The sequence below is a fragment of the Hippoglossus hippoglossus genome, chromosome 22, assembly GCF_009819705.1.
Source record: "Hippoglossus hippoglossus isolate fHipHip1 chromosome 22, fHipHip1.pri, whole genome shotgun sequence".
NCBI lineage: Eukaryota > Metazoa > Chordata > Actinopteri > Pleuronectiformes > Pleuronectidae > Hippoglossus > Hippoglossus hippoglossus.
Window position 1 is genome coordinate 10,738,833 of NC_047172.1, and position 22,155 is coordinate 10,760,987.

General features: G+C 41.1%; 3 protein-coding genes across 4 annotated transcripts in view; 1 reads left to right on the forward strand and 2 right to left on the reverse strand.

Moving 5' to 3' along the window:
• The window catches only part of LOC117756053 (brain-enriched guanylate kinase-associated protein), an 83,165-nt gene extending 66,075 nt beyond the window's left edge, over positions 1 to 17,090 (reverse strand). Inside the window, exon 1 of the mRNA XM_034576350.1 lies at positions 17,072 to 17,090. The gene's annotated coding sequence lies outside the window, so the exon portion shown is untranslated. The remainder of the gene's footprint in view (positions 1 to 17,071) is intronic.
• On the forward strand, positions 3,696 to 14,605 carry LOC117756058 (protein delta homolog 1). 2 transcript variants are annotated; one of them, XM_034576359.1, is made up of 6 exons: positions 3,696 to 3,924; positions 4,298 to 4,459; positions 4,635 to 4,695; positions 5,177 to 5,307; positions 6,060 to 6,201; positions 12,013 to 14,605. In XM_034576359.1, exons 2-6 carry the CDS (start codon positions 4,408 to 4,410, stop codon positions 12,797 to 12,799), a joined length of 1,173 nt encoding a protein of 390 aa, XP_034432250.1. In that variant the 5' UTR covers positions 3,696 to 3,924; positions 4,298 to 4,407; the 3' UTR covers positions 12,800 to 14,605. The 2 variants fall into 2 exon arrangements, with proteins under 2 accessions (XP_034432250.1, XP_034432248.1); XM_034576357.1 differs by having other exon boundaries at positions 3,697 to 3,924; positions 4,377 to 4,459.
• Positions 17,091 to 19,823: 2,733 nt separating the features above from the next.
• On the reverse strand, positions 19,824 to 21,772 carry dio3a (iodothyronine deiodinase 3a). The gene has a single exon (XM_034576362.1). It carries the CDS (start codon positions 21,153 to 21,155, stop codon positions 20,370 to 20,372), a length of 786 nt encoding a protein of 261 aa, XP_034432253.1. The 5' UTR covers positions 21,156 to 21,772; the 3' UTR covers positions 19,824 to 20,369.
• Between the last annotated feature and the right edge of the window lie 383 nt (positions 21,773 to 22,155).

Here is a 22,155-nt window from a genome sequence, read left to right on the forward strand (position 1 = left end):
CGTGTGTGTCTGTATTTGTTGTGTAATGGCAGATGTACTGTTGTGTACCATGTCAGTAAGTGAACCACATTACGCTCCACCTGGCATGATCCCCTGTCTAATGATCCACCATAGAGCCGCCCGGGCAGCCGCACCACGTGTTATTATCCACCTAATTGTGTTTAGAATTCAATACTCGAGATTCATTTCCTGCGAGCCACAATTCGCCAGCTGAGAGTTGAAATGAAATGATCTGTATCAAAACCCTCAGCATGGCGGCTGCATATCGACAGAATGGGGGATTTCTTTAATCAGATTCCAGAGTGCGCTGATAGACTTCGCTGAGGATTCAGATGAAATTATTTCAAAGCTCTAGTGGACGTGAAATGAAATAATCGGCGGCGGTAATGTGCAGATCTAACGCTCTGCAACACGTGACGTCTCCTCACCTGTGTGTCTCCTTTGCTCAGCGTGGGATGAACCTTCAGGAAGATTAGAGGTAAGACTTGTGGGTTATTGAGATCAATCCCTGCAGATGCATAATTACTGGAAATGAGGTCTGACTGCACTGTACACACATGTACACACACACACAATCACATGCACACAGACTGGAGCTAAAACTTGTGATTCATTACCGACTTAAGGGAGTAATACCTTTCTGATTCTGATACATGGGCTGATATGTAGTTTAAAACAAATTGGCAGTGATTCCTAAACTGTCGTACACAGATTTTTAAGACACAGTGGCTTAAAGGCTTGATATTTTACAGCTTAACTATAAACTGTATCATGAATGAATATAAATAATATATTGAAATAGAATATTGAAATTTGTTTCAACCTGTTTTAACGTAAAATGTAAATATGAAAGCTCACATTTTCTGCATTGTTTATTCTGTAAAATTAAAGTTTTCATAATATTGCCAAACATGAACGCAGATACTGATTTGTCTGTGAAAGGCTCATATCGGCCAATTGTAAAAGTAAAAACTTCAAACATTGAGAGTGGTTTCTTTGACTGACCAATCGTTTTGATACTGAGTTTATGATGACATTTGTGATTGTTCAGTGAAACGTCACGACAACAGAAATTCATTATTTTAAACTCTCATCCCATTAACATTTTACTGGCTTCATTATCAGGTCAAAGTTTGTCCAGTACACAAAATGAGCTGAAAACCCATCTATTCATAATGGTCTTTCTCTCATCTTGTGTATTGTGATGTTTGAAACTTAAATTGTCTTTTATTGCTTATATTACTTTTTTATTGTGTTATTTGATTCATTCGAAGCCCTTTGTGATTTTGCTCTGGGAAAGGTGCTATACATAAACTGAAGTATTACTTTACTACTTTAGTTTATCACTGAATCCGTTCAAAACCAAGGACGATCATGACCATCAGCTTCAGTGAGCTATACTCTCCATTCATCTCTTCAGCTCCAACAGCTCAAAGCAAAACACAGAGTCCGTACGAAATACGATTTAAACAGGAAGCAACCTGGACCAGAACAGGTAAAAGAAAATCCAATCCGATCAAAGACCAGATGAGATCAATGCGGCGGGAAGAAAAATAAATGAAATCGATGAATGACTCCTTGACTTTAATCCTTAGGCTCATACAAACCTGAGACACTTCATTAAAGAGGACTGAGTGATGTGGATCTTCGGCGAGAGAATCACATCACTGCTGCAACGTGACGCTCGGACTCCGAGCTCGGTCTCTGGAGGCTCCAAAACAAACACGCGAGGAAAAGCCGAGCCAGGGGATATGAGACTGGAGGCCTCTCAAAAGATTATATCACATCAGAGGAGGCAGCTCTAGTCTGCGCCCATCTGCTCGGCCCTGTCTGTTTATAGTGCGTGTGTCCTTGTTCCCGAACGACGGTGTGAGAACAAAAGGGAGCTTCTTTGGCCTCGTTCGACTGGGACAAGAGAAAAATAGAATTGCGGCTCATTTGCATATGTATCCCTTGTGCTCCTGCTCTCCTGACTGCAAACCCGCACACCTCTTTTATCCAGAAACATCTCCCCCAGACAATATGACCGTGTTTATCCGTGTTCGTCTGTCGTTTATCATTGAGCCAACATATTCACCCCGTTTTTCTTTCTGGATAAGACACAGGCTGCATCTTTCAAATGCGCACGAGAAGAGATAAACAATGAAGGAGATAAATAGGAAAGAGGAGTACATTTCCCCCGATGGCTGCTTCGCCACCATTTTAAAAATCTTTATTTCTGATCTAATGTTGTCTGAGAGGAGTGCAACTCGTAATGAGGCGATTAGACAAGGTTGTATAGTTAGTTGAAAGAAAAATACCATTGGCTGCACTTAGAGGGGGATAAGAGGAGATTGGAGATGGCAATAAGTGCACTAATAATAGAGAAGGGCATTATGATGGATGACATGTGGACAGTGTGTGTGTACGGGGAAATCACTCACTTTAAAGATGAAGGGGACAGAGTTACTTAGTTAGATCTGGTTTAAGTTCGGATTCAGGATTACACAAAATCTTCTGAACCGATTTTCTTCAAACTTGGTGGAAGGGTGCAATATGGATCAAGGAAGCAGATTGGATGAAGGGGGCGGATCTAGGAAGAGTTTTTCACTTTCTGTAACATTGTGATATACAATGTTTTTAAAAATGGATGGTGAATAATGCAGAGGAACAGGGGAAATTTGGTGCAGATCCAGATAATGGTCCAGATGTATTGTAATATCAATTTCAGCAATATGAATATAACAAAGGTTATATTCATATATATAACAAAGGTTATATTCATATTGCGATTTATTACTTATGTATTGTGTAAGCACAGTGAGGAGGAGGAGGTATAAGACATTGATCGACCTCAAATCTGTAAAATGTTTAAAGAAATGATAATATAACATCAATATCTGTATTTTTTGTCTTGATATCATTTTTGGCCATATTGCCAACCCCTACCTTTTACTTTTGTTAGTTTTCTTAAGTTCATTACCACGGCTACTGTAGTTATATGCAGTATTGAAGTAGGGTGCACTTATAATTTGGGTACTTGTGCTTTTCAGCTACTTTATATTTCTGCTTCATGACATTTCTAAGGTAAATACTCTACTTTTTACTCCAATACATTAACCTGAAAACAACAGTTACTAGTTACTTATACCTACAAACACCTGATCTCACTGGATGAGAGGAATGTGCAATCAAAATACCCCACAGTATATAAAGTAATTACCTCTGCTCGAAACAGTGACTGCTTATGACTCATTATACCATAATGATGTAATGGTGAACAGGACAATTCGGATGAATTATAAATACTTAATACTTTAAGTACCTTAAGATGATTTAGTCTTTACTTAATTAGATTTGGAATGCAGGACTTTTACTTGTATTGGAGTCTCTTCCCATTCCTGTGTTGCCACATTTACTCATGCACAGGATACTTATTCCACTATGTGGCAGAGACTCAGACAAGAGCAAGTTAATTGGATTATGCATGAATACAGAATTAAAAGCAAAAGAAAGAGAGGAGGAGACGCAGACAGAGGAAGAGGGAGAATAGGCAGAAACAAGCTGTTTGGGGCGGTGGGGGGTGGGGGGAGTATTAGCAATCTGCTGGGATCTGCTGTAGCTTGTTAATGTACAGTACCACTCCCCCCCCCTCTCCCCCCTCTCTCCCTCTCCCTCCCGGGGGGTCATTCAGTTTGGTGCTCACTCTCTCCCTCTGCCTCTCAGGTGGGAGGAGCGTGTTGCACTGGGACGATGCACGGTGCTGCAGTCCCGTCCAAACATCTAGGTCCACCTGCAGCAGCAGCAGCAGCAGCAGCAGCCGGACCGCGGGTGCACCTGGAAGAGTCACTTTCCAATGGCACGTCGCTCGGATTAAACACAACAATCCAAATGCATCTAGTATGAGCGCAGAGGCTCGGACACACAGCACCGGTGCCACATAAGGTAATGTCTGTGTGTGGGTTTTTTTTTCAGAAGAAGCCTCGAGATCATTTAAGTTAATGATGTCTCTGATAAGGAATTCTGTTTATTTTGAGAATAAGGATTTTGTCTTTTACTCTATGTCCGTGCGTAATGGGTATGTTGGGAGCAGACGCATGTGGCTCAGGCGCGCCAATTCTATTCCAATAGACAATAATATTACAGTGTGATTTTATCTTGCAGAGTGATTTTCAATCTGATAACGTTATCGTGTCACAGCTAGGTTTCATCTCCTAGTGTTTGTCTTCGTCCCCACGCGCCTTAGAGAATGTGCCATATCTGTGAAGCGCCTTTCTCGATTCTCATTTTAACGCTGTTTTCGTCAAATTAACTTTAGAGTTTCTGTGACAGCTTTTAAGATGCTCGCGGCCACTGAGCGCACCTTTTGACGACTTTACTCGCTTTGTGTTGTGCAGGATAAAAAAAAGGTCTTTGCTGGGAATTACGATGCATCTCACAGCGGTGGTCTTAATTCTGGTCGTGGCAGGCATCGCCAAAGGTAATCTGAGATTTTTTTTTTGATCAATGTACGGACGAAAAGATCTGAAAAACAAACTCTCCCTTTGAAGCGATGTACTCTCTGCCTGGAAAGAAAGTATAACACATGAATATTTCATGGCTCTGAGTGTTTGGTGTTGATTTTTGATTCTGATGTCTCCCCGTCTCTCTCATAGGTTGGGATTGCAGAGGGTGCAACACAGAAAATGGGTTTTGTGAGAAGCCAGGGAAGTGCAGGTAACCTCCTCCTCAGATTCCTGTGTGGATGATGGGTCTCATCATGTGGGCTTTTTGCAGCCTCATTTCCATACATTGCTGGAGCTGTGAATGTCCCTCTCTGAGAAATGCAGTGGCAATCCAGCCAGCTGGATCCCCCCTGCTTGTTCTAGATCTGTTTGGCTCGTGTATTGTGCAAAGTGCCAACTCAGACATTTATTTGAACAGTAAAAAGCATTGTTTTCCTAACAGACAGCTCAACTGCTTCTGGTTACACATCCTGCCCAGTTTTAAGTGTTTTTCTGGCAGTGACTCCTGCTATGCACTCCTGAGCCAAAATGATTGGAAAAGAATTCAACCAATTACTGTTTAAATGAGAGATAATTTTCAATTTCACCCTTACTTTAAGGATGCAGCCACAGCAAGGGACAGTCACATGCCCGAGAGGAGCTGGGCGTGGTGTATTAATAGGTTGGGATTGTTCCCTTTTCCTCTCCTTCAGGTGCAAACCGGGCTGGCAAGGAGACAACTGTGACCGGTGCTTGCTGTTCCCCGGCTGTCTGCACGGCACATGCGAGAGGGCATGGCAGTGCGTGTGCGAGGAGGGCTGGGTGGGCAGCCTGTGTGACCAAGGTGAGTGTCATTAAGCTCCCCAGATGCACTCCTATCTGTGACCGCCTCTAAACGCTCGCTGACAAAACCGGTGGCGAGGCTGAGTCACAGAGAAACACACACACAACGCAACCAAATTAAGTCTGGTTTAATTCTATTTTTAGATGGAGAAAGTTAGAGTGGAGGGGGGAAAAGAAAGGATGGAGGAATCTGGGACAATGAAAGCTGCAGCCACAAAATAATCCTCATTATAAAATGCCATCCCCTGCTTTCCAATTAGGGAAAGCTCATTTAATAAAGTTCACAAGACCTCTAAAGCTTTGTGTTGCGGCAGCGAGAATGTAAATGTTAAAGCCTTCCAAAAGTCACGTTTCCATTTCTGTAGATGCATCTATGTAAATTTAGCACTTGAGTAATAAGTCCTTTAATATTATTGCATGGAAATAATTTGCTGCTTCTCAATCTAAGGAGGAAAGAGGAAACTTTTTGGGCATCTGGCTCCGATTCACCTACTTATCTTCTCTCTCGGTGCATCTCTTATTCTGTTGGAGCATGTGAGCTGCTCACGATGTGTAAACGTTGGATGGTTATGTTCTCGCTTTTGCTCCTGGTGACAAGATGCTGTGGTGGGGGGGGGGGGCGCGAGTGAGAAAGTGCAAACAAAGGAGGGGGAGGAAAAAACAGGCAGAGAGACACAGAAGCACACAACACGAGAGAGACAAGAAAGATCTAAAAACAGCATGCTTCTTTTTTTTTTTTTTCTTCAACAACAGATACCCGCCTGTGCTCATCCAGGCCGTGTGTCGGTAACGCCACCTGCATAGAGACGGGAGAGGGGGGATACCTGTGCATCTGTCCCCACGGCTACGCTGGAGAAAGCTGCCACCTGAAGAGAGGAGCGTGCCTCACAAACGGGTACCAGCCTCTTTAATCTGCATTTTTATTGAAAGTTAAGAAAAAGAAATCAATGGCTTTACGGCCTTAATTCCTTTGGTTCATCATTAGGAGAAATAATCAATACATGGTAGGATTTATGTCACCTCTCGCTGTATCATCGGGGCAGCCAATTGAAACCGCCCATGTGTGCTGGTTAGGGTCGGCCGTTAGAGGGGAAAATAATGGTTGTTCTTTTTCATTTCTGCACAAATGAGACCGTCGGGCTGTTGTGACTTGTTATAGGCAGTGTTTGTGTATTTGTTAGTCAAAGAGCAGCACTGGCATTGATACAGCTCCCCAACAAACACTTGCATGCTAAAAAATGAAGAACTGGCAAGTTTCCAGGTCTGTGAACGAAAGCTTGAATGGAGCTCCGGCTCATTAATCCTGGTCAGAAAGTCCACTTTCATTTTACGACTGACGTCTCTATGAAATCCAATAAGGCAAAGAAGAACATGGTGTATGCAGTGAAGAACAGCAATAAAATCTTCAACTTGGAATTAGCGCTGCACAAACTTTAAGATATAGAATGCAACAATTCTTATTCAAAAACGACTGGAGCTAAGTTAAATATTTTGTTGACTTGTGTACGTACATCATCTGAAATGTTTCCAACAACGTTCAAACCCAGAAAAATCCAAAATTTTATTCGAGGCAACGGGACGTTTCATTTTGGTTTATAACTTCCGGGCTAAAGGTTGGTTAATGAAAGAAAAACACACTTCTAACCATTTAGCCAGGTGGCTGCTTATCTCTTCCACCTATTGGCCGCTTTAATTCACTATCTCATTCATAAACATGATTTGTATCTGAGTCAAGTCAGGTAGATCGTCACCAGCAATGGTGGTGAAGACAACAACTCCCATGATCCCTGTTGTTTCAAGACGTCATCAAACTAGGTCTTTTGTTACTGCTTCGATTGAGAGATCCAAGCAGAGCCAAATTGTGAACTGACACATAATATTATCATCATTTAAGTTAATATGGCAAACAGTTGCATATTAATCTTATTTGCAGAATCTGTTGGTGAGAGACTTTGGGGGCCAGAACATTCTGCTTTCTGTTTGTAGTTTGACCAATCACATTTTGAGCAGGCTTTGCTTGGTAAACTGTCCATGTGGAGAGAAAAAGAGGCAGAACACATTAAATGAAATGCATCAGTTATCTTTTAACTAAATTATCTGCATTCATGTGCAGATAGCTATTAATAGAGATTAGCCAAAATGTCGTTTGGACCTAAAACACCTTCAAAATGTGTTGCTGTTTGTGTTTCGTGCGGAGAAACATTCCACTCGTTGGACTGTAGACAGTGTACTGTGAACAAAAGACGTAAGACTGTCTACACTGGAAGCACTTAAATATTTGCCGATACCCATCATCATCTGATGATAATAAATGGACTCTGATAGTGATTGCATATTAAAACAGCAGTTAAGAAAACAACATTTGCACTTATTAGGAGTCGTGATTTTGTCCACCTGGAAAATGAAAATCTAATATTCACTCTCCTACGAACTCCAGAGGGAAATATCTTCCTCTTCAGCTGCTCAATGCTCCAGTAACGCTCACCAGTGAGTTATTAACCGTGTGTCCGCTGAGCTGATAGTGTGCACTGAGCTTTAGGGATTTTTGTGCTGACAAAAGAGCATTTAGAGGGAATCCCAGCAGTAGAGTTATAGTTATAAGTGATAGTGAACATGTTGGTGCCTCCATTTAAAGTGGTTAGAATAGATATTTTTAATGTGGGAACGTACAATAAAATCTAGAATACCTTCCTACATGTTTAGGCTGATCATTTCTTTATAGCAGTACAACATAACGTAGCAAACTATGCTATAGCAGAGTGGGACATAACCGTGCTCATATCCCCAAAACAAACACAAGCTTACATTTTTTTTTGCTCTCACGCCAAGCACATGAATCCTCTGATGTGGAAAGAATGAATTTCAGATAATTCATTCCCCAGCTTCCTCTTGTCACAAATACAGCAGGAGCTCGTTGTTGACAAGCAGACACCTTCACACGGCAGCCGGCGCCGTGTACCTGGGCAGCATTGTAAGCTGCGAGTCGGTTCAGAGGCTGCATCCTCTGAACGTCAACATTTCAAAACCTCAATACCTCAGAGTCACTCAACAAGGCTGACACATTTCTATACTCTATAAAGTATATGACAAGAAAATCAAACGTCCTTTGCCGGAATTTGTAGGACACGTCTGATGTGTGCTTCACATATCCCACAATCCACTTCTCCCAAGGCAGTAGTTTAATCATACATCCAGATAGTCCTTGTGAATTTGCCTCCAGGCGCTCATCACTCACTGACAAATATATCACATGAACAGAACCAATTATTGCAAAATGTCAGAGGAGGATGGAAACGATTGAAGGTATAAATAACACTGTTGATGTGTGTTAAGAGCCTGGATCTGTTACCAGCGTCAGAGCTAAACAGAAGTCACCACTAACTGGTAATCATCGTGCACCGTTTCTCCACTGTGGGGTTGTATTGAAGGGGTTGAAGCACATAATGTAAAACCTGTGATCAGGAGATGGCAATTTTATTCTTCCCAGGGGAACCACGTTTGTCTGTTGGCCTTTACCGCCCTGTTTGACTTCATGAGATGATGACGGAAACCTGAACGCACCAGTTGCTCTGTCCTCATTTGGAGGGAGGAGGCGCAGGCTCAGTGAGGAATTCAGGTCGTCTGAAAGGACACACCTTCACGGGCCGCCTCCTTCAAAGTGTCTCGCTAGAATTGGCACACAGCTCAAGCGTGAAAATACAGTCCAAAAAGTGTACGATGAAAAGGGATGTTATCCGATGGCAACAGAGCATTTGAAATAATAACTTCTAACCCTGTATTGAAGTGATGATTGACATTATTGTTGTATAACCTATTGCTAGTGTTGTAACTGGAAACACTAGCGACACCCCTTGAAACTGAAGTCTTGCATACGGCACACTTTGCTATTTTACTTGTTGGACTCTCCGGCAGGAAATATTGCAGAATCGCAGACATTTTAACGAGCTCTGGCAAACGCTACACTACTGGAAATCACTTCTTGTTTGCCACTCTAAAAACAGCACTCGACAGTGGCTGCTGCTGCTTTGGAGCGGCGAAGAACAAGTGATTTCCGGGAAAAGAAAATTGTAGTTTCATCTAGATGAAACTAATATACTTTAAAGTCATGGAATCGGATTGGTACATTGACCCCGGCATGTCCAATGCTGGTGTCGGCATTGGAACCTCTCTAAAGCTGACATTTAAAAAGGAACAATGAATCATCTGGATTTTATTTTTTTTGCTTTCAGATAAGTTTCACTATTGACTTAATGTCCACAACAAATCCAGAGGCTCATTCCAGTAGGCTCCCCTCATGTTTCCCTTCCCACCACTGGGTTACAGACAGGGCTGATCCATGAAGCCGTCCTCCTTCCGCCCATCAGTTGAATATGAAAGACTCTCTGGAGACGCAGCGAGCTGACACAGCCCCTCCAGACGCTGCACCCCCACCATGTTCCTTCTGTCAGACAGCCTTGTTATTGACTTGAATGACACACCTAAAATTCAATAGCCTTCAGCTCAGTGTCAGTGAACTGACAGATCTCCTCTCGAACAGAAAAAAAACCATCATCTTTTGAGTCTTATTATTTTAACAACGAGACGACTGGAGCTTCACTCGTACGCCAGCGGAATTCATCTCCATTTATAAAAATAAAAGGGCCTGCTCGAGATTTCATTATTCAGCTCCTCAATCAGCCAACAGAGACGTCTACAAAACATACCAGAGCGATAATTCTTTAGACTGCTGCTCAGACATGGGAAGTTACGAAGTTGAATAATTACATCAGCTACTATTAGAGATATGGATTGTTTTTTAACAGTGCACTCACTCTGTGTAGCTTTACCTCGTCGATCACCAGCTGCACATGCAGGTGCAGGAGGATTATAACAAAAGGCAAAGCTCAGAATAATTTACCTCTTATTACTGGGAGAGTTTTTTATTATGCAGAAAATGAGCGGTAGGGATTTTTTTTATTAGATCTGGGTGATGTGAAAATAATCAATAGCAGAATAAGGAATTTTTCTAAAATGCAAACAGTGGGTTCAATGATTGTTTGTAAGTATTTTGATAATCAATTAAATAAGTAATTTGTCAGGTATTACCATGAACACTTTTCAAGTTTGAAACAGGCATTCGTCACTATACCTTTTATTAATGAACTTCTGAAATTATTATGCATGTCTTCATGGTTTCCTACTGTACTGAAGCGTTAGTTAGTTTGAAATCCATTTGGATAAAAGCATCTGCCAAATGGAGAAATGTAAAATAATTAAGAATATAATCACCAGATTAATAGATAATTAAATTAAATATTAGATGCAATCTTATTAATGTTAAATTAAATTACTGTGACCTACTGTTATGTATTATAATATATGTATTAGCAATCAAATATGTGATGATATAAGACTGCAGACCATAGTATATAATGATGGATGGTGCTCTTCAGCTTACATCAGTGTGATAAGAACTATTGTAAATTACCATCTTTGACAAACATTTATTTAACGTGTTTTTTGGCTTTGTAATTTGGCCCATGTCCCATCCACTAACATGGAGAAGACACAATCTATGACCTATACTGCAGCCAGCCACCAGGTGGTGATCAAGATGCTTTGGCTTCACTTTTGGGGAGCAGTCCTCGTCCATCTTTATATATCATCTATGCTGCAAACATGACGTATAACAGTCACATGTAAAAACACATGAAAGCTGTCCGATTATTTCGATCATTGTCTTTATTAGAGAAATAATAAACAACATTTTTTAGAATATGTTATTGGCACCTACTTCTTTACCATAATATTAAACCTGTCTCAGTCTAATGTTGCTGTAATGATCCTGTTTCCTCAAACAGCAGTATACCGGCCTGAGTGTGAACCTTTACCCATGGTGCTCAGCAAACTACACTAAAAAGTACCCAGGACCTGCAATATTTACAGAGCAGATGTATTTTAGGAGGTCATTCGAGTGCAAGAATAATAAACTCATTTTAAATATACTGACTTCTGATGATGATAAGTTTTGGACTGTGTAAGCAGATTGTGGCACCGCAGTCAGGCTGATTGAACTTGGTCCCCGACAAAAATTAATGTTGCACTATCTACAGTAGCAGGGCTGCCTTCGTGAGCATGAATCTAGTCCTGACAAATTAACTGCTGTGTGTGCCATGGCCACCAGTGACCGCTGAGATCTTAAATTTAATCTGAATAATTAACAGGAGCTTTTTGTGCAATAACAGCCTGACCGGCCATATTAAAAAACTAAATATTTTCTGAGCTTGATAAGTAATCCATACACTTTGGCCTCAGTTTTTCCTAAATGAGGGAAAAGTTTATTATCAGAGTCATGTTGAAATATTTTTGCAGCTCAGTCCTTTAGTCTGTCCTTTGAAAAACAATCCAATGGATTCTTAACTGTTTTCTAAAGTTATTAATGAGCACATCACCCCTAAAAATCCAAACCACCATAGTTAGAGATTCATGATTCTCACTGGAGGGCGACTCTATTGATTGTCATTATCGATTGGGCACATTAAAAAAAGATCACTTTAAATAATAATGGCCCCAGGAAACTCCTCTGGGGGACCCCACAAATCACAAATTAAGGACTTCCATCCCTAACATCTGCTTTTTAAAATTCTCAGTGTTAAAGCTGTATTTAAAACTGCTAAAACTCTATTTTCCCTGTTGAATATTCATATTGTGCTGCTCTGTCCTTCAGCTCTCCTTGTCAGAACGGAGGCACATGTACAGACGCTAGCGGTTCAGCAGCCTCCTCTTCCTGCTTATGTCCCCCTGGATTTTCCGGAGACTTCTGCGAGATCAGCGTTGACAGCTGCCAGCCTAACCCCTGCGTCAATGGTGGCAACTGTACAAATCACGGCCTGGCCTTCACCTGTCTCTGTCCGCACGGCTTCACCGGTTTTACTTGTAACGACACCAGCAGCCTGTCGCCCTGCGCCGGCCGGCCCTGTGCCAACGGCAGCACATGTGTTGGTCAGCCTGATGGAACCTTCAGGTGTGTTTGCCAGAAATGGTTTACAGGTCCCACATGTTCCCTGCAGCACAGACCGAAGGCCAAGCCTAAACCTGCCAGTTCCAGGCCTGCGGAACACAAGGTGTTTGCACTGACCCCGCAACATTACTCCCTTCCTGCTCACGCCTTCCACAGGCTCCTCAGACCGCCTGAGAGAGACCTGCTGAAGATCACCCTGAAGGAAACCGTCCACTCCCCCGGTGTCCTCGTCACCCAGGGTCAGCTCATCTGCTTTGGCATACTGGCCCTGCTCACATGCCTGGTCATCCTGGGCACCACAGGCATCGTGTTTTTTGGCCGCTGCGAGACGTGGATGGCTAACGCCAAGTACAACCAGCTTGTTCGGCAGCAAAGGGAACACCTGCTGAGGGAAAACGGCTGTAACCAGGAAGAGCCGGAGCACTCAGTGAACATCATCCTGCCGGAGAAGATTAGACTCACCAGCTTTGGGAGACACTACACATCCATTTGATTAGATCGTCTCCTCCTCTTCCCGACTTCCTGACTACTGCCCTGTCTTGTTTGTAAAGTTAGAGATTCTGGACGAGGTTGGAATATAACTGAATGTACAGTCGACCTGACTGAAGTGGACAAACATAACACTGGATTGTAAATGTGCTTTTAATCTAAAAAAATACACATTTTACACAGGTATAAAATTATAAATCATGTCCTAACAAATATCACCTTGATGGTTGGTTTAAACAAAAAACGTCAGTGTTGTATTTCTTAGAAAACAAAAAATCGAACAAATAAATGATGGTTTTACTGCTCTTTTACAGGTAGATCTGGAAAAAATTATGGTATTGAAAGAATAATAGTGAGTATTCAAACAGGATTTAAACTGGATTGACACGTCTTTCAGTATTTGTCATTAAACTAAGTAATGATACCACTGATTTTTCATTTGTTACCAAATGAAATGTCCGATTTTATTACCATTACTGGAGCTGCAATGATTAATCAGAGTCGACCTCCAGAAAATTAACTGGCAACTATTTTGATTATCTATTAATGATCTTTTTTTTTCGTGTAAAAATGTCAAACATTTGCTGCTATGATGATAAACTGAATGTCTTTTGGTTTTGGACTGGAAAATACACCACGATGGGCTGTAGGATATTGAACTGAACTTATTATGTTGATATTTTCTGTTGTTTTTGAGGTAAAATCACAAATCAAGAAAACCATAATTAATTTAAATAATAGGTTCCTGCAGCCCAAACAAATCTCCATACCACATACTGTGAATTTTTCATTTCATTAATACACATTGTAAGTTTGTACGTATGTGTAGTAAAAACGTGTATTGCTACATTCCACCAAAAACAACTGGACTTTCAAATGCTGCAAGTAATAACTCTACAGAATGTGACAGTTTAACTGTATTTATGTAGCTGGAAAAATGACATTCCACATATACCATTGAATTTGCTTTGTAGATGTAGGACTGAGCAATATGGCCAAAAATGATATAAAGATAGAAATTTTATATCAATAATTTTCACGATATATTTGTTTTAAGTTTAAAGACAGATTTTTGCCCCTGATGAAAGGTTTTGGCTTTAAACTCTTCTTTAAGAGCAGAGAACGACAAACACTATAAAACATGTTACAAATCTGAGGTAAATCAATTATGTGTTAAACCTCCTCATTGTGCTGACGCAAAGCAATATATCCATGAATATATTGACCTTTTGTTATATTGCTACTGATGAAAATGATATTGCAAGAATTGTTGATAATGTTCTATTAGTTATTTCACAGCTCCTGGAGAAATGCCACTTCCTGTCTTTATTTGAATCTGTTAATCTTCACACCTTCATCTCTTCATCAGCTCTAGTTTCACAGACAACCCACCATGCATCTGTGAAGAGAAACACGTCTGTTACCCACTATATAAATAGTTAAACAAGTGCCACACGTTTCAAAATGTAAAATATTCAGAACTCTGATATGAGGATTTGTGATGCATACGTTCAGCCTGGAAGCAGATGCTGTTAACAATGTGGTGAGCTTTGTTTATCTTGTGCTGTTGACATCAGAGTTACATTCCAGGTTGTTTTTTTATTGTGCCCAACAACCCATAGACTGTATATAAAAACACTCAAGTCAAAAACTAATGATTACATGTACAGGTGGCATTTCTACAGAGGGCGGAGACTGGGCAGAACTTTTCAGTATTTTTTCTCAGTCTACGATTCTTGTTGTGCCAGATAATGTTTAGTTGTTTATTCTACGTTTTTAATAAATAAATATATATATATATATATATATATATATATAACAAAACTGTCCACCTGACAAAAATGCTTTTTGCGAAAAGTAACTCTGTCTTCACACAAAAGTCAAGATCAGGTACTTGGCACTGCTAACACACCTGAGGTTTTCACAGTGGGACATTCACCCGCTGCACATGCTCTACACGCCGCCACCGACCTGCTCTGGAATCTGTGGAACATCTGCTCATGTCATGCTTCAGACAAATTCTTCCCAGAGCCAGCTCACTGATTATGACCTGAATGAAATCATTTCACATCCACTGCCCCCAAGCGTAAGATACAGATTCAGACAACAGTCTCTGTCTCCACCTTGTGGTGCGAGTTATCAACTGCAGCACTCAAACGTCTGTATGGAAAAGACAGCTGATATTTATAGTGTTGTCAGGTCAGGTGGTTTGAAGTTTCCCTTTCTGAGACAATAAAATTGGGAGGAATATAATAGAGCCCGACCGATATGGATTTTTCGGGATGATACTGATGTTAGGGAGTAAAAGGTTCTGATACGGATATCCTTAAAAAGAAAATGGCAAAAATTCCTAGAATGTCCTTGAACCCTTCCGACAAAGAACTGTAATTAAGGCTTGATATTTTACAGTTTAACCTTTAACTTTACTGAAATAACTATTAATTAAAAGGAAAACCAATACAGAAAAATATTTAGAGCTTGATTTAATGAAATAAGCATTTTTTTGGCATAAATGCAAATCTTTTCTGCATTGTTTATTCTGTGGAATAAAGGTTTTAAAAATATCAGCCAAAATAAACTCAGATACCGATATTTCCGTGAAAGGCTCATATTGGCCGATTTTATCAGCCAACCGATAAATCAGTCAGGCTCCAGAATATAAAAAGATAACCTAACAGCCCAAGAGAAAATATATCTACAGAAAACTAGATGTACAAGCATTAGATTTTAATCTTCTGGACAAATTATCTTCACTATCTGAACACATACATCATCCCAGGTTGAAAAACACAAGCATGTACTGAGTGGAATATGATAAAGGTGGAATATAAACAAGTACTGAAGCTCAACCTGGTTTATACTGTGTTTTCTGACACTTGTAATATGTAAACATTTCTCTTCCCATTCAACAGGGGGAGACATATTTCCTTCAGGCCACAGATTCAAATGTCCTATTATATTTTAACAGAGACCAAAGAGTGGGAGTGGGACTGAGCTCTCACTCAGGGAACACGTTTAGTACATTATCACACACCTAGACAGAAAACTCATATATGCTCTTTACAGTTTGAGTTCACTCTTATCCATCTACTGTATGTTTTTAACATGCATCATATAAACCTGATATTAGGCACCTTCAACTTAACTCGTCCTGACAAGTGCCACAAACCCAAGAGAATGCTGAGGAGGATGTCAATCAAGTTTGGTTTGTACGCACCCACACTGTCCTGAGAAGAAGCTCCATGAGGCAACTTCAGTGAGAGCATCTGTGTGGGTGGATAACGGGAACACACAGGCTTTAAAACATGGATATTTGTCTCCTCTAGCTGCTGTTGTAAGATATACGTACCACACTAAAGCACTGATGTGCAAATAACCTTTTGAACTGATTAAAATGTAGTTCTGTTGATCAAGCATATATTGAAATAACTAGTTTTTGATGTGTGTGTGTGTGTGTGTGTGTGTGTGTGTGTGTGTGTGTGTGTGTGTGTGTGTGTGTGTGTGTGTGTGTGTGTGTGTGTGTGTGTGTGTGTGTGTGTGTGTGTGTGTTTGCTTTAACTGCTTCGGTAGAGATATTAAACTGGATTTAATCTGAAACCATTTAAAACACAGTTTACCATTAACTGCATTTCCCCAATTTATTCAAAGAGGAAGCGAGTGAGTCAGCTGTTCTGCTTTCATGTCACTCTCCAAATGGGCCAATAGAGAGCAGTGCTGCAGTTCGTTGAATTACGCTGTAATTCAGACTCAATTTAAAAAGTGTCTAGAAAATGCATGTAGTCGCTTACTGTGACCACACGGTGTCATCCATCTAAAAGAGGACGGAGGAAATGCTGTGGTGTGATTATGTCACTGCTGTGGAAACACTGGATTTTGGGGTTAATTGTGACTAATTTACTGTTTTCACACACAGTTGGAGCAAAGCTGTGGTTTCTAGATTCTCGATTCAAAATTCCAATTTATTATTTTCTACCAATATCATCTGTTGAAAAACTACATTATAACGTATGAGAGTAACAGTTGAATTGAATTGATGTGATAACAATTTCCCCATTTTCAAGTTTGCAGCTTTTCTTCCGTCCAATGATAAAACTGTTACATCCCACTTTACATCTCCCATTTAGTTGCTGGGCTATTTCAGTTCAGCGATCGAGTGACATTTTAGTGTTTGTTTGTCTGTTTTCTGCCACACTACATAAAACCGTTTCTCACTCCAGACTGAACATTATTGGAAAACGTCTCCGGGAGTCCTGCTGAGTTACTGCAAGTTACTGACCTTCAAAAGCAGCCTTAAAAGTCTCTGACGGTAGAGGAGCTGTGCACGACGGGGTTCAGTTACCTTGGTAAAAGGAGTTAAAATGTTAAGACTGCGTATTAGTTATTCAATCAGCATGGGTTGTGCATGTATCAGTCTTTTCTAGATGCTGTAACTGGGCATTAAAAGCTTCCGACCAGGGTGAAATCAGTATTTCAAATAAAGGGTAAACACCTATACAGTTGTCTCTATTCCAGGACAAAATGTCCATGGTTTTAAAAATGTCACTCTATGTCTGTTTACACCAGTAAAAGATGATTGTTTGCATAGTTTTTAAAAGTTAACATGCAAAACTCAATTAGGTTTCACTAAAAACCTGTTTTTGTGTGCTGAGGCCCCCGGGTTCCCACCACGGGTTAGATGTTCATTCGTGGAGTTATGGGCCTGAGGAGGGAAGGGGCCCTCATAAGCTGACTAGAGAAGCTACAAATAAAAACACCTCAGCAGACCCATTGAGCTTCCTTCGAGTCATAAAACAAAGTCAGAACAAGTTAAATCTCCCCAGCCTGAGACCCTTTAACCCTTAGTTCCTGTGTGCCTCGCACTGACAGATGAGACCTTATATCCATGGAAAATCACACATGGAAAGAATCCAGATCCAAACGGTTCCAGTAGGGGTTTGTTTTCACGGGTGCACACTGGACAAACTGGAAGTTACACAACATTTCACTGAGGCAGGTACCACTCTGTCAATCTGTCAGCAAACACTCAATGTGTTCCAGATGAGCTGTAAAGTAAAGTCACTGGAAAACCCACGCAGCTCTGATGACAATGGACTTCAACACTCTTCTACTGGTTCCCCCGTCTGTTTGGCTTGAGACCAATTGCATTCTGCAGATCTGTTGTTTATGATCAGGTCAATCGAAGTGAATCTTTTTCCTTTTTCCTGTTTATATGAATAAAGTTAGAACCTGGTCTGAGTTTTACAGAGATAAAATTAACTATTTATTTATTTGGAAGAAAATATCTCAAAATTGACATAAATTTGTGTAGCATCATTACTTTCTGCTTTCATATCTTAAATTGACTCACTTGGGGCTGCAACTAACTATCAAATGATGATAATGAAAATAGTGAGAAACAAGGTGAGGTGGTCTTACCTGAGCAACAGTGAAATATCAAAATACAGTATATCAAATGTACAACAAAGAGAATAATCACATTTGAGAAGATAAATCAGATGTTTGGTGTTTTGGCTTGATAATTGACGACTGAATGGTTAATTGATATTTAAAATACTTTTTATAGACTGACTTAGTGATGAATGACTATTCAACAACATTATACAGTTTCCTCAATGAGCACCAATGTTGAGTGTGAACCTGCAGCAGAAGATGACATTTCCTGACAATCAGGGACTGGAAGGATGTGAACCCTTTCCCCCCCCCCAACATGAGAAGCTTTTCCATTCGAACATTACAATCATCACGTGACGTCCAGTTTGCTGCAGACGAAGCTGTGATTCATACCCAGCGTTTTCCTGGTAAAAAAAAATACACTTTACCGACAGCGAGCATCCTTTGAGAGTCTTAAAACCCTCTGGTGTTTTGTCTACACTGATTTATGCCCCATTTGTGAATGTGCCTCCTTGCTGGGGTAAACTGCTCCAGTCTCGACCATGAATAATGTCACATGTGGAGGCAGTGGGGGGGGCACGGGGAACCAAAACATCTGACGAGATGTCGGTCCACACACAGGTTGTGTCAGTGTTTGTGTCAGATATCTGGTTTCTGTTGGGTCTTCACTGTGTCATGACTCCTATATCCACATTGTGACTCATAGTATCGATTGTATGATTTTCAGATATAATGAAGCCTCATGGGACCGATCAGTCAGCGTTAAATCACTGCCGAGAGTTGAGTGTTATTTCAGTATGTGTATTAGTTTCCAAGGGAATTCTAAACAAAGTTAAATGCCTCCACTCGTAACACTTGGAGAGCTAAGCCGTGAAAACATTTGTGTGTTTAGACCCTTATAGGTGGATATATCACTCAGCATAATAGGATCAAGTGTGATTATCCTCGCTTAATTGTAGGAGGTCAAAGGCTTAGGAAGGGGCTGTGGAGAACAAAGCGAGGCTTCTTCGCTGCAGCATTAACCGAAGACCTATAATCACCATCTATACAGTTTAAAAAGAGGCTGACCACTAATTAGATACGACACACTTCACCCTGATTGCAGAGACCGGGCCGGATTTTTGCTTTCAGAAAAACCTGAGTGAATGAAAAAGACTCCAAAAGAAATTGAGTAGAATAAAGAGTGTCAGAGGAAAAGAAAATACTGATGAAAAAAAGATTTCTGTTGCACTTCACTTTGAAAAAATATCTTCATTTAGCCACAAATCAGCATTAGAATATTGCTATAATTGCAGTTTTTCCCCCAATACTTTTGATATGTTTTAAGGTTCAGTGAGGATTTCTCATTTTAAAGTTATTTCATATTTTCTGCTTCATGCACAAATTTCAGAGGCTGCATCTGAAAAGGGGATTTTTCTGGAGGAATCCAGGGGAGGTCGGTTGTCCTTTACTGGTCAGGAAATTACACATTCATCCTGTTTGTCTGCTTCATGTATGAGACTGTGAAATCTATACACTGCATTGCTGTTATTACAACAAGAAAAAGAACACAACAGCTCCCTTGCACGCAAACAATACAAAAAAAAAATGCAACTTGCACAGTGGGAATATTTTATATAAAATAAAAAAAAGCTGGAGTAGATCAAAACATTTTATTGTATGAAAAATATATCCATAAAACGTAACAATATTTACAAAACAGTTGAGAGCAGCAGCCTCACTGTGATCTGCAGTATGAAAAACATCAGTATCGGTTCTCTGGACTCAGCCCGTTTAAAAACCGAACTTCACAACAGTACTGAGGAGCACAGTGATGCGCAAAACTCACCATCCTCCTGACGGATTCAATGAAGGCGCATTTACACACGGAGAAGAAATAAAAACAGAACTTTTGACACACAAATACTTTTGTTCGTAGACAAACAATTTGCCTAAACAAACCTTTTTTTCCTGAATGGATCCTAACAGGATGCATATGTCCAATAGGAAATGAAGGAGCCTACCTTAGCACATCCGACAATGTTGAACAAATTACTTTGATCCAATCATATAAAAAATAAATACACGTAATAAACCATTAATGAGGGACACAATCTATCTATCTGGAGTTATAATACTGAAAAATCTGCAGCATTGTTTCTTGCTGTTTTCGCCACAGCATCTGTGGAAAGATGGAAATGAATCTACACATGGATAACTAGATTATTGGATTTCTCCAGCCTCCCTCTGTATTGATCCAGCCAGTCTCTGAGCTCTGAGATCCGGTAGCCCTCGGGTCCTCTGCCGCCCTGGTAAACTATCTTTCCCTCCTGTAGAATATAAAGTCTGTCGAAATAAGCTCCGTACGCGGCGTTGGAAGAGTTCTCCATGCTGTCGACGACCAGCAGACAGCCGGGCACCTCCAGGCGCATCAGCTGCGCCGCGTTCAGCCGGTCCTCCAGACACCGGTGCTTGGGGATCTGATAGGGCGCGTCTGTGCTCATCCAGCCGTCGGAGGGGTGCGCTTCCTCAATGTACACAACTACAGAGTCTGCGATGTCTGCGTTCTGCTGCACAACTCCCTGGAAAGCCTTGAGACGCGCCATGAACGGTGGTCAGGTGCAGCTGCCAAAGTTGAGGATGAGCGGTCTCTTGTCCTTCACGTAATCGAGGATCCGGCTGCGCCGCTGATCCTGCAGCTGAACTACTTCGGTGTTGGGCGCTCCGTGTCCGAGGTGCGCCGCCTTCAGAAAGTCCAGCTTGTGGCCGTGCCACACAGCTTTGAGGGACTCCAGGCTGAACAGGCGATTGGAGTCGGATATGCAGACAGGAGGATCAATGGCATCGCCCTCCTGCTCCTTCATCCTGAAGAAGACCCTTTTCCTAATGCAGATAAAGTCAAGCAGCCAGAACATGACCGCTGCCACCAGGAACCGGGGCAGCAGCACCAGGCAGACTATGGCATTTTTAATAGCTTTGATAGTATTCATTATCAGCACAGTGACAACCCGAGTGGTCTTGCGCTGCGCACGATCTTGTGGGTTTAAGTTGGGTTACTTGCAACTTCCCCTCTTTTTATAGCACCGGCAGATTTGAATGAATCACACCCCGCCTCCAAACTGGGGCCGAGGCCTCACATGGTGGGGATTACCTTCTGTCAACTCCACAGCTTTGAGTCACAGCCAAAAGCCCAGGGTGCGCCACAGCAGTGCGTCGTTTGGACAGCGACGGGTAGGAGTTTTTTTCAAACAAGCACCCTGTTAAATTTTGTACTTTTAAAACAATCTTCTCGTGATGGAGGTGTGATCAGGGGGGGGAAAGTTGTCTACCATTGTGCTTCATGTGTGTGAGAGGAGTCTAAAGTTGGTGCTGGTGCAACAACAATGATCACAGCGCATCTGAGCAGATGCTGCCAGGCTACACTTGTAATCTACTCCAATTAAAGAACTGGCCTGTGTCATTGTCCTCAACTCATCCAGTCACCAACACACGTGGACTGTTTGTCCTGATGCCACTTCACATTAGTCAATACCAATGTGCGAGATAAAACACACATTTTATTACATCTACATGAGCCCAAACTCATGTTTAAATTCCTCTGATGATTTACATTTACACATTTAACGCATTTATAATTAATACTACACCACAGTGTGGTCTGTTCAGGAACGCCACATTTAATTAAACCTCGAGAGAAATTAAGAAGGAATTATTTCCGGTTTTCTAGGAGGAAATCTGTGGATAAATTCTGATGACGTCAGAAATTTTCTTTCTTAGAATCGGGAGTTCTCAGATTACAAATTAATCTCAGCCTTTAAACTATTTATTTTTTCTCTCCATGTGACCGTAATCCTCTTCCTCAGGTGCTCTGATGTAAGTAACCTTGTAAAAAATCCCCCAAAACACGCACACAGACACACTAAGCTTCCTGTTGGGGTAAGGGAATACCAGTCCTCTGCAGCGGCTCATGTAGCACTCAAGGACCTCAGG

Bases quoted from the DNA above. Each gene is read 5' to 3' on its own strand.
- LOC117756058 (XM_034576359.1), top strand. From the start codon at position 4,408: ATGCATCTCACAGCGGTGGTCTTAATTCTGGTCGTGGCAGGCATCGCC. The intron at 4,696-5,176 runs GTAACCTCCTCC...CCTCTCCTTCAG, and splicing joins GAGAAGCCAGGGAAGTGCAG to GTGCAAACCGGGCTGGCAAG. The intron at 5,308-6,059 runs GTGAGTGTCATT...CTTCAACAACAG, and splicing joins GGGCAGCCTGTGTGACCAAG to ATACCCGCCTGTGCTCATCC.